The 18881-nt window shown below is 45.9% G+C and overlaps 1 protein-coding gene across 1 annotated transcript in view; it reads left to right on the forward strand.

Moving 5' to 3' along the window:
- Positions 1–3860: 3860 nt before the first annotated feature.
- Positions 3861–18881, forward strand: part of LOC132835852 (nuclear receptor subfamily 5 group A member 2-like) — a 53571-nt gene continuing 38550 nt past the window's right edge. The window contains exons 1-2 of the mRNA XM_060854948.1: positions 3861–3912; positions 16107–16222. Coding sequence (XP_060710931.1) covers positions 3900–3912; positions 16107–16222 — 129 coding nt within the window. The 5' untranslated portion in view covers positions 3861–3899. The remainder of the gene's footprint in view (positions 3913–16106; positions 16223–18881) is intronic.

An 18881-nucleotide genomic window follows, 5' to 3' on the forward strand; every position in this document is an offset into this window, starting at 1 on the left:
GGGAAATCCAGGATTTTCACTCAGCAACACTGATGGAACAGTGGTATTTTTCCAAATCAGGATAGAGGGGAACTTGCATGTGGTGATGTTCACACGTCTCTGCAGCCCTTGTCCATCGAGATGCTGGAGGTCAAGGGTTTGGAGCATTCTGTCCAGAAGCCTTGATGAGTTGTTAGGTTCATCTTGTGAATGACTTACACTGCTGCCTTTGTGTATCAGTGATGAGGAGAATGAAGGTTTAAGGTGATGGACGTTAATTTGCAGCTTACTTTGTTCTGGATGATGTCGAGCTTCTTGAGTGTTGTTGGAGCTACACTCAACAAGGCAAGCGAGGAATATTCCACCACACTCCAGACCTGGAGTCATAGAGTCATTAAGTCATACAGCAGGGAAAAGGCCATTCAGCCCAACCAGTCCATGCCAACCAAATTCCCAAACTAAACTAGTCCCACCTGCCTGCGCTTGGCCCATTTCCCTCCAAATGTTTCTTTTTTATGTACTTTCCTAATGTCTTTTGCCACTTCCTCAGGAAGTTCATCCCACACACGGACCACTCTCTGTGTAAAAACATTGTCCCTCACTTTAATAATATGCCCCCTAGTCTTGAAATCCCCCATCCTGGGGAAAAGGCTGTTGTCCTTCACCTTGCCCATGCCCCCTTATGATTTTGTAAACCTCTATAAGGTCACTCCCCAACCTCCTACACTCAAGTGAAAAAAGTCCCAGCCTATCTTGCCTTACCTGATAACTCAAACCAAGAGTATGGTGCTACAAAAGTACAGCAGGTCAGCAGCATCCAAAGAGCAGGAGAATCGACGTTTCAGGCATAAGCCCTTCATCAGTATTTCTGCTGAAGAGCTTTTGCCCAAAACATCAATTCTGCCCCTCCTCGGATGCTGCCTGACCTGCTGCGCTTTCCCAGCTCCACACTTTCACCTCTGATCTCCAGCATCTGCAGTCCTCACTTTCTCCTTACAACTCAAACCTTCCATTCCTGGTAAATCTTTCCTGAACTCTCTGCAATGTAATAGTATCCATCCTATAGCAGGCCCACCAGAACTGCACACAGTACCCCAGGAGAGGCCTCACCAACATCCTGGACAACCTCAACGCGATGTCCCAACTCCTACCTTCAAAGCTTTGAGTAATGAAGGCAAGTGTGCTAAATGCCTTCTTAACCACCCTGCCTACCTGTGATGCAAACTTCAAACAACCATGTACCTGAATCCCTCAGTCTCCGTGTTCCACAACACTACCCAGTACCCGGCCATTAACTGTGCAAGTCGTGCCATTGTTTGTTTTACCAAAATGCGATGTTTGTGCCTTTGCTCAGGGGTGGACAGGTTTTGGGGAGCTAGGAGGTGAGTTGCATGCTACAGAATCCCCAACTTCTGGCCAGTTCTTTTGTTGCATTGAAATGGTGAGCCCAGTTCAGTGGCTTGTCAGGAATGGCACCCACAGTGGGGGCATTCTGGGTTGGCAATGGCATGGCGCAATGGTTAGGTTCTATCTTGTCGCAGATGGTGTGGCATGAATGTTACCTGCCACTCATCACCCCGATGTTGTACAAGCCTTGCTTTATGCGGACACAGACTGCAGACGGCACGGTGGCACAGTGGTTAACACTGCTGCCTCACAGCGCCAGGGACCTGGGTTCAATTCCCGCCTCAGGCGACTGACTGTGTGGAGTTTGCACGTTCTCCCCGTGTCTGCGTGGGTTTCCTCCGGGTGCTCCGGTTTCCTCCCACAGTCCAAAGATGTGCGGGTTAGGTGAATTGGCCATGCTAAATTGCCCATAGTGTTAGGTAAGGGGTATATGTAGGGGTATGGGTGGGTTGTGCTTCGGCGGGTCGGTGTGGACTTGTTGGGCCGAAGGGCCTGTTTCCACACTGTAAGTAATCTAATCTAATTATCTGAGGAAGTTTGAATGGTGCTGAACACTGTGCAATCATCAGCGAGCATCCCCAGTTACTGAGCTTAGCATGGGACAGCAGCATGGTTAAATAGAGGAAGGAACACTCAATTGGCATGCATTGGGCATGATACCCCATCTCAAAGATAGGGCATCTAAATTCACACACCTAGTCCATGAAGCTGCCTTCCCTTCTAGTAATCGCTCAGCCTCCTGTGTTCTATAAAGTTATCACAAACAAATGCGAAGTTGCTGATAAGTTTGTAGACTTTAGATAACAGTCATCCTTTGAACTGTGCACAGCTGTAACCTTGTGCTCAGGAACAGTGTGGAGTTCAGGCTAAACCAGGAATCAATACGTGGCGCGTACAACAGATGGTTTGGTTGGAGCACCCTAACCCAGATAAGTCAGCATCCTTCCACAGACAGAATCCACAAGGGGTTTCCAAGACTCCAGGCGGAAGGGTCAAAAAGTGTGGAAAAGCACAGGCGGTCAGGCAGCATCTGAGGAGCAGGAAAGCCGACGTTTCGAGCGTAAGCTGCAGGCACCATTAGGTTGTAGCAACCACAGTCGCAGCAGTGGGGAAAGCATTGCCATCTCTGATCAGATGCAAAATGTGACGATTGATGTGCTTGACCTACCCATCACCAACCACGTGCCAAACAGTTCTCTACTTTCCCATCTCCAACCCTGTTATAACTCTGTAAAATAAAACAAAGGTAAAGTCCTACCAGGCTATATGGCTACTCTCTCATTAGACAGGGACGGTGGGAGTAGTTTAGCCTGAAGTTCACCGCGCCTCAGGTGAGGGGAGAGGTTGGGAAGGTGAGTCCTTCATGGTAACTTCAGCCGATGTGGGAATTGAACCCACACCCTGTTGGTATATTGTGAGACAGTCAAACCTGCAACTTTGTGCTTCCTCATTCGTGGAATGAGCAAGTCACTGTCTAGGCCGGAACTTATTACCCATTTCTAAGTGCCCAAGGAATAGTTAAGTGCTGGCTGCGTTGCTGATGAAGTCACATGTAGGCCAGACCCAGGCCCTGACAGATATTAAGTGGGGTTTTTGTGAGAATCGATAGTGGTTGCTATGAAGTCCCCTTTCACATTTACGCTCCAGAATTTCAATTTAAAATTGAATTCAGATTTGAGTCTTCAACCCATGCCCCAGAGTTGGGTTCCTGAGTTATAGCCCAGTAATGCTGCCATTACAATAGTAACTGCCCGACCAACTGAGAAAAAATGGTGAAAATAAGTGAGGAAAGAGGCTATTTATCTCACGCTCTGATGATTAATCTCCCAGATGTTGCTCACAGCAGTTTCCTGGAGATTAACCTTTAATCCCTGGAGAGACTGGGACAATCCTGAAGGACCTGACGGTATTGTGAACAACAGCCCAATTTGTAACTGGAAAACCTCTCTCATGTAGCACAATACTCTCGTTACAAGAATCGTCCCCACTTTACACTGTCCACTGTATACCCAGTTAATAGACCTTCCTTTTTCATTTTCATTCTTTTAGTCCTCCCTTTGCCATTTTACACTGCACTTCTGAGGGATAGTCAAGGAAGCAGTGTCCTAAATGACAATTCAGGGACATTGTGGGGTCTAGCTAATAGAGGTTGCATACACCCTTAGGATGAAAGAAGTAGCATCATATTGATGCCAAATGACTCAAGTGAGTACTGACAGGGTTAATATGTTGGTAGAAGGAACTGTTCCCTGACACATTGGATGATATGGGACAACCCACAAATGACCAGTCAGTCCACTCAGTGTCCATGCCCCTCCTCCTCTTCCTATGGAGAGGGTTTCACTGCACGGCCCATGTAGTCACCGTAGTCTGACTCAAAGCCCTTTTATGTTGTCAGTGCATCGTGCAGTCCTGTGCTTGAGTGTAACTGGAAATTTAGTGGGTCTGCTATGTTACCAAACCTGGACGCCGAATCCAACTTCAGGTTCACTCAGCGATCGGAATCAAACCAAATGTTGCTACAGAGTGAGTACAATTTACAGCAGCTCTTCTTTATCTTTGCGAAGCCAGCTTGCAGGTTTTAATTTCTCAAATGCGCTTTGTGCTGACGAACCGCAAATCTACTAATTCCTTGCCCTTGAGCTCTCTAAGGGGACAACTTTAAATCACAGCTGAACAAGTTGTGGGACTTTAGTTGGAACTCACAGAATGAGTCTGACACTAGATTCCAGGCAGCACTGACTTATTGTCACTTCATGCTGTAAACTCAAAGGTTTGAAGTTTCTGCGTTGGTATGGTTTTTTTCTCACTTTTTAGAAGTGAGACTGGTCATGGGAGAGTGTTAGGGTGCTTCTGGAAGAGTGTCAGTGATTACAGGAGTTGCTCATACGGTATTTGTATAGTATTGTCATGGTTCAGAAAAAGACCATTTGGTTCATGGTATCTGAGCATTTTAACTTAATGCCAATCTGCTGCCTTATCCCTGTAACCCTGTTTCGATTTAAATGATCATCCAACGCCACTCTTAAATGCATCTATTGAACCTGCCTCTACCACATTTCCAGGCAGTGCCCCTAACTACTCGCTATCTGATTCAACTTTCCCTCTCCTAGCAATCACTTCTTTTGTAAAACACTTTGTAAAAATCTGTTCCCACTCTGTTAGCGAATGGGAATGGTCTCTCCCCCTGTCCAGGTCCTTGGATCAATCTGCAGTGGTTTTCTCACGATGACAGTATCTGTCACTCCGAAATACAATCCCTTTATGTCTCAACATTCTGGCCCATTCTAAATATATTTGTACTTTTCAGGAGGAGTCTGATGCATTTGTTTCTTTAATTTGCTTCAGTCAAGAGTGCAGAGGGAGATTAGCCTCCAGCCCCATTCCCTTCTCCCTGTCCCTCTAGAAAGTCGTGTTTTATATCCATTTCTGCATTGTCAAAGTCAAGAGGGAATCATCCAGGGAGCTTTGCATGTTGCTTGTAGACATTGGATATTGAGTAACCTACTCACAGTACCATGTGTTGCTTCCTCTGTTTATCCCTCTGTTCCCACATACATGGAAGTTGAAAGTCCTCATAACATCAAGGTGGTGGTCAGACCAGGCATAATTACGCAGTGTATGACCTCTTTGACATAAGAATGTGATACCAATTCATAGTCGATTAATACTGATGCCACATGCATCTGCCAACTCTCCCGACACCCACATGGATCACATAATTGGCACCCAACCAATTCTCTGGCACTCTGGGCGGCTTCCTCTGAATGGCCTCAGCTCTCCGCGAACCCAGATGTTGTGATGAGCGCAAGTTCACTTCGGCAGGAAGAAAAGAGGAGCTGAATATTATTCAAATGCAGGGAGCCACAGAAAGGGTTCAGAAAGGATTTACAAAGACGTTGCAGGGATTGGAGGGTTTGTGCTACAGGGAGAGGCGGAATAGGCTAGGGCTATTTTCCCTGAACCATCAGAGGCTGAGGGGTGACCGTGTAGAAATTTATAACATCATGAGGAGCATGGATACGATGAATAGCCCCCAGAGTAGGGGAGTCCGAAACTAGAGGGCATAGGTGAGAGAGGAAAGATTTAAAAGAGGCAACTTTTACATGCAGAGGGTGGTACGTGTATGGAATGAGCTGCCAGAGGATGTGGTGGAGGCTGGTACAGTTATAACATTTACAAGGCATCTGGATGGGGGTATGAATAGGAAGGGTTTAGAGGGATATGGGCCAAATGCTGGCAAATGGGACTAGATGAATTCAGGATATCTGCTCAGCATGAACCAGTTGGCTCTATGACTGTATAACCTAAGGATTTGGGAGCATGAATGACAAAAAATTAGCATTCCAGTTCAGTGGGTGATAGGGAAGGCCAGTGGAATGTTGGCTTTCATTTCAAAGGGAATGGAGCGTAGAAGAATCAGGGAGGTTTATAAGACAGTCGTCAGGCAACAACTGGAATACCGTGGACAGTTTTAGCTCCCTTACCCAAGGAGAGATAGACTAGCATTGGAGGCAGACCAGAGAAAGTTCACTCAGTTGATGCTGGAGGGATAGTTTCATGAGGAGGGTTGAGTAGGTTGGGTCAGTACTTCAGGGAGTTTCGAAGAAAACTGGGTGGCACAGTGGCTCAGTGGTTAGCACTGCTGCCTCATAGCGCCAGAGACCCGGGTTCAATTCCTGCCTCGGGCAACTGACTGTGTGGAGTTTGCACATTCTCCCCTGGGTGTTCCAGTTTCCTCCCACAGTCCGAAAATGTGCAGGTTGGGTGAACTGGCCTTACTAAATTGCCTGTAGTGTTAGGTGTAGGGGAATGGGTCTGGGTGGGTTGCTCTTCTGAGGGTCGTTGTGGACTTGTTGGGCCGAAGAGCCTGTTTCCACACTGTAAGTAATCTAATCTAAAAGAATGAGAGGCAACATTATTGAAGCATACAGGAATTTTCAGGGCAAAAACAGAACATGCTGGAGAAACTCAGTAGGTCTGACAGTATCTGTAGAGAGAAAACACACAGTTAACCTCTGTGCTTGGTGGTTCTAATGAGGACTCAAGATGTTAACTCTTGTTATTCTCACCACAGATCTGCTGAGTTTCTCCAGCAATTTCTGTTTTTGTTTCAGTTTTCCAGCATTTTTCAGTTCTTTGTTTAGTTTAACATTGATGTGGAGGTGCCGGTGTTGAACTAGGGTGGACAAAGTTAAAAATCACACAACACCAGGTTATAGTCCAACAGGTTTATTTGGAAGCACTGGCTTTCTGAGCGCTGCTCCTTCATCAGGTGGCTAACTCATAGCTTCACCAGACTAGTTACCTAACAAAGGAGCAGCGCTCCGAAAGCTAGTGCTTCCACACAAACCTATGACCTGGTATTGTGTGATTTTTAACTTTGTTTAATATTCTTAGGGAACTTGACAGGATAGATGCAGGAAGCTTGTTTCCCCTTGTGGGAGAGTCTAGAGCCAGAGGGCATCATCTTGGAATAAGGGGGGTCACACATTTGAGGAAGAGTATCCTCTCTCAGAGCGTAGCGAATCGGTGGAATTCTTTATTGCAAAGGGCTGGGTAAGTAGGTATAGTGACGGCTGAGGTGGTTGATCAGGAAGGGAATCAGGGGAAAAAGCAGGAAACTGGAGTTGACATTCATCAGATCAGCCTTGATGTCATTGAATGGAGAAGCAGACCCGATGGGCTGAATGGCCTCATTTCTGTTCCAATGTCTGACTGTCTATCTGCTGTGTGCATTTGCAGGTTATCTCCTCCACCCCTAATGAAACAAGAAAGACTGCGACCATGACAATGCACAGGTCTGTTGCACAATAGATCTTAGAACTTAGAACAATACAGCGCAGAACAGGCCCTTCGGCCCTCGATGTTGTGCCAACCCGTGAACTAATGTAAGCTCATCCCCCTACACTATCCCACCATCATCCCCTTCGTTTCACAAGCCGGTCATTTTTAAAGGAAAAGCAGTTGGAAGCGAAGGATACTGGGCCCACAACCCAACGGTCAATGGAAGGCGGCACGGTGGCCCAGTGGCTAGCACTGCTGCCCTCACAGCGCCAGGAACCCAGGTTCGATTCCACCCTCGGGCGACTGCCTGTGTGGAGTTTGCACATTCTCCCCGTGTCTGCGTCGGTCTCCTCTGGGTGTTCTGGTTTTCTCCCACAGTCCAAATGTGTGCAGATTAGGTTGAATTGGCCATGGGAAATTGCCCATAGAGTTCAGGAATGTGGAGGTTAGGTGCATGAATCAGGGGTAAATGTAGAGTAATAGGGTAGGGGAATGGGTGTGGTTGGGTTACTCTTGGGAACATTGGTATGGTCTTGGGCCAAATGCCTGTTTCCACATTGTAGGAATTCTATGATTTGGATAGGGTAACTCATGACTGGATATTTCTTCTTGTGAAGGATCCAGCTCACCTGTGCAGTTGTGAGGGAGAGCCAGCTCATTCATGCCTAAATGAACGTAGACTGAGGAATTCCTCCTTCACCAAGGGCAACTGCATGAAGCAGCTAATAATGAGGGCCACAGGGTTAGCAAGAGGACATTCAATTCATCAGATCACGTTGATTTGCATCCTAACTTCATTTCTTTCCATTCATTCGGGGAGGTTAGTGCATCACTATTTCGGCTCTAACGTATCACCCCTCCCTAGCTGCCATCCTTCTGTGACTGTTAACATCCTTGCCCTGATAAAAATCTATCAGCCTCGATCTTGATATCTTCACTCGGTCTCACAAGCTTTCTTGGGGTGGTGGGGAGGGGTAAGAGTTCCAGGTTTTCACTGCATTCTGTGGGAACTATTATCTCAGAACATCTGCCTGCAATGTCCTGGTATGGATTTTCAGGTTCTGCCCCCTCTGTTCAGGACTCCTCCCACCAGAGGGGGCAGTCTCTCTCTCTCTCTTTATTCATGATCTATTGTCCTTAGTTTCATTAAACTGATGGAATGAAAGCTGAAGGAGTCAAAAGGGTTTACTGATGTTGCTGCAATCGTCCTAAGTGTTGGGGGGTGGGGGTGGAAATGATCTGTTTCAAGGAGCAGTTGGTTCTTTCCAGCCTGTTTATTTTCAGTTCAGTCATAGGATGTGGTCGTCGCTGGCTGGGTCAGTATTTACTGCCCATCCCTAGTTGCCCCTTGAGAAAGTGAGCTGCCTTCTTGAACTGCTGCAGTCCACGTGCTGTGGGTAGACCCACAATGCCCTTAGGGAGGGATTTCCAGGATTTGACCCAGCGACAGTGAAGGAACGGCGATATATTTCCAAGTCAGGATGGTGAGTGACTTGAAGGGGAGCTTGCTGGGGCTGGTGTTTCTACGTGTCCTGTTGCCCTTGTCCTTGTCTAGATGGGAGTGGTCATGGTTTAGGAAGGTGCTGTCTGAGGATCTTTGGTGAATTTCTGTAGTGCATCTTGTAGATGGTACGCACTGCTGCAACTGAGCATCGGTGCTGGGAGTGAATGTTTGTTGGTGCAGTATCAATCAAACAGGCTGCTTTGTTCTGGATGGTGTTAAACCTCTTGATTGATGTTGGAGCTGCACCCATCCAGGCCAGTGGGGAATATTCCACCACAATCCTGACTTTTGCCTTGTAGATAGTGGACAAGCTTTGGGGAGTTAGGAGGTAATTTACTTGCCACAGTATTCCTAGCCTCTAACCCTGCTGTTGTATTCAATGTGTTTATATGGCAAACTCAGTTCAGTTTCTGATCAATGGTAGCCCCCAGGATGTTGATAGTGGAGGATTTCATGATGGTAACACCATTGAGCATCAAGCAGTGATGATTAGATTCTCTCTTGTTGCCTGGCACTAGTGGGCGGCACGGTGGCTCAGTGGTTAGCACTGCTGCCTCACAGCACCAGGGACCAGGGCTCGGTTGACTGTCTGTGTGGAGTTTGCACATTCTCCCCGTGTCTGCATGGGTTTCCTCCCACAATCACAAAGATGTGCAGGTCAAGTGAATTGGTCATGTTAAATTACCCATAATGTTAGGTGCATTAGTCAGGGGTAAATATAGGGTAGGGGAATGGGTCTGGGTGGGTTACTCTTCAGAGAGTTGGTGTGAATATGTTGCTGGAAAAGCGCAGCAGGTCAGGCAGCATCCAAAGAGCAGGAGAATCAATGTTTCGGGCAGGAGCCCTTCTTCGGGGCTGCCTTCAGAAACGCAGCTGCCTGACCTGCTGCGCTTTTCCAGCAACACATTTTCAGCTCTGATCTCCAGCATCTGCAGTCCTCACTTTCTCCTCAGAGAGTCGGTGTGGACTTGGGCCAAATGGCCTGTTTCCACACTGTAGGGAATCTAATCTAATCCATGATGTGGCATAAATTTGCCATTTGCCACCTACCAACTCAGACACGATATTGTCCAGGTGTTGCTGTATTTGGGATGGGGCCATTTCAGTAACTGAGAAGTCATGAGTCATGTTGGACATTGTACAATCATTGGTGAACATCTTTGTGTTGGGGAAGGTAATTTCTAATTCTTGCTTATGTACAGTGAGGGGCACTCAAGCACGTCGAGGAGATTATCATCACTGTAAAGGAATTGTTTTGTCAGCCATTGTTTTGTCTTCCCTCTGTTCGTAAGATCTTACTGTGTACCAATGGGATGCCTGAACAGAGAACGCTCTTTTTATTTGATTGCAACGTGGGACATTCCTTGTAGTAATATGTTACGCAATTGAAAATTCTTTGTCTTGATTTAATCACTGCAATTGAGAACAGAAGAAGTGATAGTAAGACTGCAGGGTTGAATATTTCAAAAGGGACTATTATTCCTGATTTGTGAAGCTACGGTAAATGTATCCGAAAGAGCTTCTCTGTATCGAGTGTGAAGAACATTTGAGATGTGAAACGTTTTAATACTCAGCCCTCATGTGATAAAAGGCTTCTGAAACTCAATGAGATAAATAATTGGTTTAATTCAAAGAAACTCAAAAATTTTAAAATTGCAGAGTGTGGAGTTTTTTTTTATAAACCATCATTACCTCTGAATTCTAAATATCCAAACATTATGATTTAAATTTTTTAAATATATAAATAAGTAGAAATAATGGTAATATCATCTTTGTTTGCTCCCTAGCGTCTTTCTCTCTGAAACAATATCAAAATCATTATTAGTTTCATTGAGCCTTTGTCTGATAAAAGTTGCGAAGGATCAAGGCTGAGACGGAAAGACTTTTTAATCATTAAGGGAATTAAGGGATCATGAGGGAAAGACAGGCAAGTGGCTTGAAGGAAATATCAGATCGCATTGAATGGTGGAGCAGACTTGATGGGTTGAATGGCCTAATTCTGCTCCATAATGGTCTTATGGTGTATCTTAAGGAGTTGCAGCAAATCATTTTGAAACCGATAACTGCGATGTCATGTTAGAATGGCAGTCAGTGAAGATTAGATTACTTACAGTGTGGAAACAGGCCCTTCGGCCCAACAAGTCCACACCGTCCCGCCGAAGCGCAACCCACCCATACCCCTACATTCACCCCTTTACCTAATACTATGGGCAATTTAGCATGGCCAATTCACCTGACCCGCACATCTTTGGACTGTGGGAGGAAACCGGAGCACCCAGAGGAAACCCACACAGACACTGGGAAACTCCACACAGTCAGTCGCCTGAGTCGGGAATTGAACCCGGGTCTCTGGCGCTGTGAGGCAACAGTGCTAACCACTGTGCCACCACAAGCTATTCTGCACTGCCAGGATTCAAAGCTTGGGAAACTTGAGAAAGGATACTAGCACTAGAAAGGGTGCCGAAGACTTTCACCAGGTTGGTTCCGGAATTGAGAGGGTTGTGTTGTGAGGAGACATTGAGTAGGTTGGGACTATATTCATTGGAATTTAGAATAAATCTTACAAAAACATACAAAATTGGGAAGGGAATAGATAAGATGGAAGCAGGGAGGTTGTTTCCACTGGGGGGTGGAGCTAGAACTAAGGGGCATAGCCTCAAAATTAGAGGGAGCAGGTTTAGGACTGAGCTGAGGAGGAACGTCTTCACCCAGAGGATTGGGAATCTGTGGAATTCTCTGCCCTGTGAAGCAGTTGAGGCTACCTCGTTGAGTGTCTTTAAGGCAGATAGATAGATATTTGAACAATAATTAAAGGTTATGGTGAGCGGGCAGGTAAGTGGAGCTGAGTCCATGGTAAGATCAGCCATGATCTTATTGAATGGCGGAGCGGGCTCGAAGGGCCAGATGGCCTACTCCTGCTCTGAGTTCTGATGTTCTTATGTAAATGTAGAATAACAAAGGCACAATCCAGGCTGACGTTTTACTGCAATACCCGAGGGAATGCTGCACTGTTCAAGATACCAGCTTTTGAATGTGCTGATAAATCAGGCCCCATCTCCCATTACAATAGATCCCCCAGCACATTTCAGAAGGGGAACGCTCCAGTGTCCTGTCCAATATTTGGTCCCTAAACCAGATTAACATTGGAAAGTGCTGGAGGAACTCAGCAGGTCTGGCAACATTAGTGGAGAGAGAAGAAAGCATTAATGTTATGAATCCGGTAAGACTGTTCTTCAGGACTCGCTTTTACTATTAGATTAGATTACTTACAGGCCCTTCAGCCCAACAAGTCCACACTGACCCACTGAAGCGCAACCCACCCAGACCCATTTCCCTACATTTATCCTTGCGCCTAACACCACAGGCAATTTGCCACGGCCAATTCACCTAACCTGCACATTGTTGGACTGTGGGAGGAAACCGGAGCACCCAGAGGAAACCCACGCAGACACGGGGAGAATGTGCAAACTCCACACAGTCAGTCGCCTGAGGCAGAAATTGAACCCGGGTCTCTGGCGCTGTGAGGCAACAGTGCTAATCACTGTGCCACCGTGCCGCCTGTTACTGGGAGTTTACTGAGTGTAAACTGGGGGCCAGTTTTCCTACCATACAGCAGATTAATTGCTTTACAAAATAACATAGCTTTGAAAAACAATTGGGGTTGGTATTGAGCTGACTAATGTTGCTAGCTGTAATTTTAGACAGGCTTTGCCATAGTGTTTTCACTAACATACATTCCCTCGTTGTTGGAATTTCTGATAAAAGTTGCACAAAGCACAGATAACAAAAATAACTTTGAAATTGAAACTAGCAGGCATCCGAAGAGAAAAACAACATTAGTTTGAACTCATTAATCCAAACATTGAGCAGCTTTATAGAAACCAGCTCAGTGGTTAGAACTACTGTCTCACAGCGCCAAGGACCTGGGTTCGATTCCAGCCTGGGGTGACTGTTTGCGTGGAGTTTGCACATTCACCCCGTGTCCTCCGGGTGCTCTGGTTTCCTCCCACAGTCCAAAGATGTACAGGTGTAGGGTGGATTGGCCAAGCTAAATTACCCCATAGTGTGCAGGCTGGGTGGGTTGGCCATGGGAAATGCAGGATTACAGGGATGTGGTAGGAGATGAGTCTTGGTGGTAGGCCCTTCAGAGAGTTGGTGTACACCTGATGGGCCGAATGGTGTGCTGCCACACTGTAGAGGAATTCTGTGAGCAGAGACTTGTCCAAGTTACAGAAGGGATGAGATGATGAGGATGTGATGTTCTTGGAGCAGCATCTGGAGACACTGGTTAGCAGGACAGAAATGGGAGAGTGTCAAAGGTCAAGTGACTGGATTAGGGATGGATGGCACATGCTGCAATCGCTGGCACATGCTGGTATTCCGCACTGGGGTTTTGCACCTTAATCTGAGGTGGTGTGGCAGAATTGCTGGAAATGATCTGTCAGCTTCAGGTTAACAAGTTCCTTTCCATTGTCCCTGCATCTCTGTTAATTCCCCACAGTTCCCCTCCCTCCTCCCGTGTGAATCTTTCAACTCACCTGATAGCAACAGCACTGACTGAGGCCATTCTGGCTCTTGGAAAGATCTATCCAATTCTTTCAGATCCCACATCCCTGCCTTTAGGAATTGGCTTTGAAAAGCTCTTACTTTTGTAGTGTCGCTTTTGGTGCCTATCTATTTTCCGCGGTTATTGTGATGTATTGGTAGTGCTGAAAATGTGTTGCTGGAAAAGCGCAGCAGGTCAGGCAGCATCCAAGGAACAGGAAATTCGACGTTTCAGGCATAAGCCCTTCATCCTGATGAAACGTCGAATTTCCTGTTCCTTGGATGCTGCCTGACCTGCTGCGCTTTTCCAGCAACACATTTTCAACTCTGATCTCCAGCATCTGCAGACCTCACTTTCTCCTGTATTGGTAGTGCCCCTATCTCTGACCCAGGAGACCTGAATTCAAGTCCCACCTGCTCCTGAAGTGTGTTATGGCATCTCTGAACAGATTGAACAGAAAATATTTATAGTCTTCCTCTCTGTGCAATTAGACTTCACGCTGCACTTGTTCTCTACAATCATTGTACTGGGCCCATTGCTTCTCCTGTACAGTCTGAGGTTCTGACCAGCTTGACGTCTTGTTGAACCTTGTACATGTTAACTTGCTGAAATCCACTTGAAATTGCTCCAGCTTCTATTCCAATCTCTGTAAAAGGAAGGTTTTAAAATGTCTGTAAAATAGCAGACAAAGGAAGTTCCTACTAATCTACTTCTTCCTGACATTAGTCATTCCAGATGCGACCCATTGATTCGGGTCTATCTTGAGAAGGAGATAGAGAATGAGACGCTGAGAAAACTTTTACATAGAAGTCTCAATTCCATCTCAATGCTGTGCTCCTGACCAACTGCAGTCAGACTCTGACATTGACGTTGAGATGTGGTGATTGACTTTGCTTTAAAATGAATTGTTGAATAAGAGTGAATAAGATATTCTTTCTCTATCAGTTGTTCTCATTATGTGTGTGTGTGTGCCAAAACCAAGTTCAAAACTACTGGCAAACTATGCTCAGCTACCCAATTCCACGCCATAGCAATAAATAAAGGACAGAGTGGCTATCCAAGTCTAAAACCTTATACAGAGGAACATGCCCAATTCAGGGGGATGACTTTTGACCTTTCTCCATCTGGCCAATTGCCTTAAATTTGTTCCCCCCACTACCCCAGTACCCTCTCTTAATAAAGTCATAGCGCTCATTTCTAAAGCGAAGAGAACATAATGAGGCTTTGTCCAACGCAATACATTGTACGCCGTGAGGTGTGTGTGCATGTGAGTGTATACGTGAGTGTAGGTGTCTGGGTTTGTGAGTTCACATGTTCATGGATGCATATGTGAGCATGGGTGAGTTTGTGTCTTTGTGTGCATATACACTTTTGAGTATTTGCTGACATTTACACACATCTGTTTGTGTGTGTGTTTGTCTATGAGCACACATGCATGTATGTATGTCTGTGCATGTGTGTGTCAGTGTGTTTGTGTGTGCGCTTGGGTCTCTGTTTTTGTGTGTGTGTGTGCATGTGTCTGTGTGTATGTTTGCATGTTTGATCATATTTGTGTGTGTGTGTGTGTGTGTGTGTGTGTTCATGTGCATGTGTAACTATGCTTATGCCTGCATCCTTGCACATTTATGTGTTTGCATGTGTGAGTCTGTGTGAGGGCTGGAATCTCAATAGCAAAGGTCATTCAGTACCAGGGAGGTCCATGGGCAAATTGGGAACCAACATTGGAGGCTGGACCATGTGTGTCCATTCTCTGTCCATGCACATGTAAAATGGTTTATGTGTGAGCCAAAGTACCTTGGATCACGTATTTATTTTTCAAAAGAAGGTGTTAGTCTCAATCTCTGAGGGCTGTGGGGGTTAACCAGAAGATTATAGACCTTTCCTTGTGGTCATTAATAAGCCACTTGAGTTTTTAAACAGGAAAACACCAATTTTTCTAATCCTTCCTTTCTGATGCTCCCTTAGAGACTCTCTGATTTATTGAATTCAGTTTTGTGATGGATTATTGATGCTAATTATAAATGTATTGCATTCACTAAACTGTTACACCTTCACTAGAAATGACTACTGGTCAACTTTAGCATGATCTGAGCTTATCATAGAATCCTTACAGTGTGGAAGCAGGCCATTCAGCCCGTCAAGTCCAAGCCAACCCCTCTGAAGAGCATCCCACCCTGAACCAACCCTTCCCCTATCCATGTAAGTCTGCATTTCCTATTGCTAATCCACCTAGCCTGCACACTATGGAGCAATTCAGCATGGTCAATCCACCTAACCTAAAATAGACAGGCAGGAGGCTGGAAGAGCGCAGCACACCAGGCAGTATCAGGAGGTGGAGAAGTCGGTGTTTCGGAACATGGAATTCCCCACCTCCAGATGCTGCCTGGCTTGCTGTACTCTTCCAGCCTCCTGCTTGTCCATTTTGGATTCCAGCATTTCCAGTTGTTTTTGTCTCAATCCACCTAACCCGCTCTTGTTTGGACTATGGGAGGAATCCGGAGGACCAGGAGGGAACCCACGCAGATGTGGGAAGAGCACAGAAACTCCACATGTACAGTTGCCCAAGGGTCCTTGGCACTGGGAGGCAGCAGTGCTAACCACTGAACCACTGTGTTGCCCACCCCAGTTAGTGGGATTGGCAACATATAATGAAGCATCACTCAGGGAAAAGAGAGATCCAGGGACCGAAACTAGAGGCTAGTTGGTGACTGCAAATGTGAAATGTATAGAAGATGTCCCCAGCAATACAGGCTATACAAAACACCACACTGTCCAGTGTTTTCATTGGTTGTTCTGATAACCCACTGTTACTAGAAATATGATTGGGGTAAAATCCGGGGTCAAATAAGGACATCACTAACCTCCTGTTTCCTCGTGTCCTAGATCCTAAGATTAAGATGGAGTTCCCGTTTGAAACTGCCTATGAGGAATTGTGTCCGATTTGTGGAGACAAGGTATCGGGATATCACTATGGCCTTCTGACCTGTGAAAGTTGTAAGGTATGAAGTGTTTTCAGTCTTCATTGGAGGTTTACACTGAAGTCGAACTGTACGCAGAGTCTTGAAGGGACGCGAAGGTTCCAGGTTTAATCTCCCATTAGACTTAGCTAAAGAAGGTTGGAGTGTAAAAACAGTGATGTGCTACTGAGACTTTATAAAGCTCTAGTTAGGCCCCATTTAGAATACTGTTTTTGGGCCCCATGCCTCAGGAAGGACGTACTGGCACTGGAGCGTGTCCAGTGGAGATTCACACGGATGATCCCTGGAATGGTAGGCCTAACAAACGATGAATGGCTGAGGATCCTGAGATTTTTTTCATTAGAGTTTAGAAGGTTGAGGGGAGATCTAATAGAAACTTACAAGATAATGCATCGTTTAGAAAGGGTGGACGCTGGGAAATTGTTTCCATCAGGTGAGGATACTAGGATCCATGGGCACAGCCTTAGAATTAGAGATGGTCAATTTAGAATGGAAATGAGGAGGCATTTTTTCAGCCAGAGAGCGGTGGGCCTGTGGGATTCATCGCCATGGAGTGCAGTGGGGGCCGGGACGTTAAATGTCTTCAAGGCAGAGATTGATAAATTCTTAATCTTGCAAGGAATTAAAGGGTAAGGAAAGAGTGCGGGTAAGTGGCGTTGAAATGCCCATCAGCCATGATTGAATGGCAGAGTTGACTCGATGGGCCAAATGGCCTTACATCCACTCCTATGGTCTTATGGCCTTATACCTGGTAATGTCCCCTCGGTCTAAGGAACAGAGAAAACAGCTAAAGCTCCCACTCTCGGTCAATTTCGGGACTGACTGGTACACTCTCCAGGTTGAATAGCTCAGACTCGCCCCTTTGATAAGTGGGCACTTTGTTGTAAAAAAGCAATGCCCCCACCCCCAGCACCTCCCCCCAACATGGGCCGCTATAAATCAACCACCAGAACGCAGTGGAGAGACATTGTCATGGGATCAGCACGAAAAGTGAGGGCTGGAATCTCAATAGCAAAGGTCATTCAGGGCCAGGGAGGTCCATGGGCAAATTGGGAGCCAACATTGGAGGCTGAGAAGGTGAGAAAAGGTCAGCTTTGAGAATGCGGTGTCATCTTTCATGAAACAGTTAACAGATACAGAGTTCTGTAAAACAAAGGTCACTCACATTCAGTTGTTTTTTTTGTGAATCCTCAGCCCCTTGAACATCAAAGGCCCTTGTCACCTAACTCTCAATTCCATTCTGGAACTCAATGTTCTTTTGACTGGGTACAAAACACCACATTTTATGATTAACTACATATCTTGTAACTGTTACATTTTTGCATGGCAGTTGACACATGACAAATATTCTCTGTTGTTCTCGAATGTGTTAAAACTGTTAAGCAGAGCCTCTTTTATGGCTATATTGTAAATATGGGACAATTGGGTTCAAAGTTATAAAGGTAATTTTACATCTGATATCTGGAAATATTTCTTCACAATATAATTTCTAGACTAAGCAATTCTGGCTGCAATTAGATAGGACTTTGGTGAGACTGCATCGGGAATGCTGTGGATGGTTTTGGTCTCCTTATCTGATAAACCTCAACTTGGTTTGAGAGAGTACAGCAAATGTTCACTCGATTGATTATTGGTATGAGAAGGCTCCTGTCTAATGAGAATTCAGAGGAGTTGAGAGATCATCTCAGTGAAATTTTGAGGGAGCCAGTCTGGGTAGAGGTTGGAAAGTTAGGTTTACAGTCTCAGGCAAAGGGGTCAGCGCTCCAATGCCCGGTGGCTCAGTGGTTAGCAGAAAAAAAATTGCAGATGCTGGGATCCGAAGTCAACAAGCAGGAGGCTGGAAGAACACAGCAAGCCAGGCAGCATCAGGAGGTGGAGAAGTCAACGTTTCAGGTATAACCCTTCTTCAGATCAGCACTGCAGCCTCACAACACCAGGGGATCTAGGTTCGATCCCACCCTTGGGCGACTGTCTGTGTGGAGTTTGCACGTTCTCCCCGTGTCTGCATGGGTTTCCTGCGGGACCTCTGGTTTCTTCCCACATTCCAAAGGGAGGTTCGGTGGAGTGGCCATGGGAAATTGCCCTGTAGTGTCCAGAGATGTGCAGGCTAGGTGAGTGAAGCCTCTACAGAGGGTTGATGTGGACTAACTGGGTCAAATGGCCGGCTGTCGGGATTCTATGATGTTGGTTGAAGGATAAATATTAACTGGAAGAGCTTGTTTGCTCCTCATCAAAACAGGGTTTCAGCATCTTTTCCCAAAAGGCTCCTTGGTTTAATGGGTCTCTGAAAAGATAGCCCCCATGGAAGGGCAGCATTCCCCGCAGCACTGCATTGATGTGGTAGCCTAGACATTATACCAGCTAATGTTTGAATTCCATTTAGCAAATCCTCTCCAGTCTGGGCCACTGGGAGAGGCGTCGATTGCCTATCTAGTCACAATCTGCTTGAGAGGGTTAAAAAGTTTTATTCTGCGTCTAAATAGGATTTTGCTGAATGACAAGTCAGCGCCGAGGTTAGTGGGGGAAGGATGCAGCAGGAGAACTGATGGGTTTGAAAACAAATAAGCTTGTCAAACAATGCTCTTCATAAACAGGATGGTGCTTTCAACTGGGTGTTGACAATGAAAAGTCTTTATCAAATGAGCCTCTTAACATAGGAAGGGATTTTTTTTTGTTTTTT

The sequence above is a fragment of the Hemiscyllium ocellatum genome, chromosome 45 (assembly GCF_020745735.1).
Source record: "Hemiscyllium ocellatum isolate sHemOce1 chromosome 45, sHemOce1.pat.X.cur, whole genome shotgun sequence".
Lineage (NCBI taxonomy): Eukaryota > Metazoa > Chordata > Chondrichthyes > Orectolobiformes > Hemiscylliidae > Hemiscyllium > Hemiscyllium ocellatum.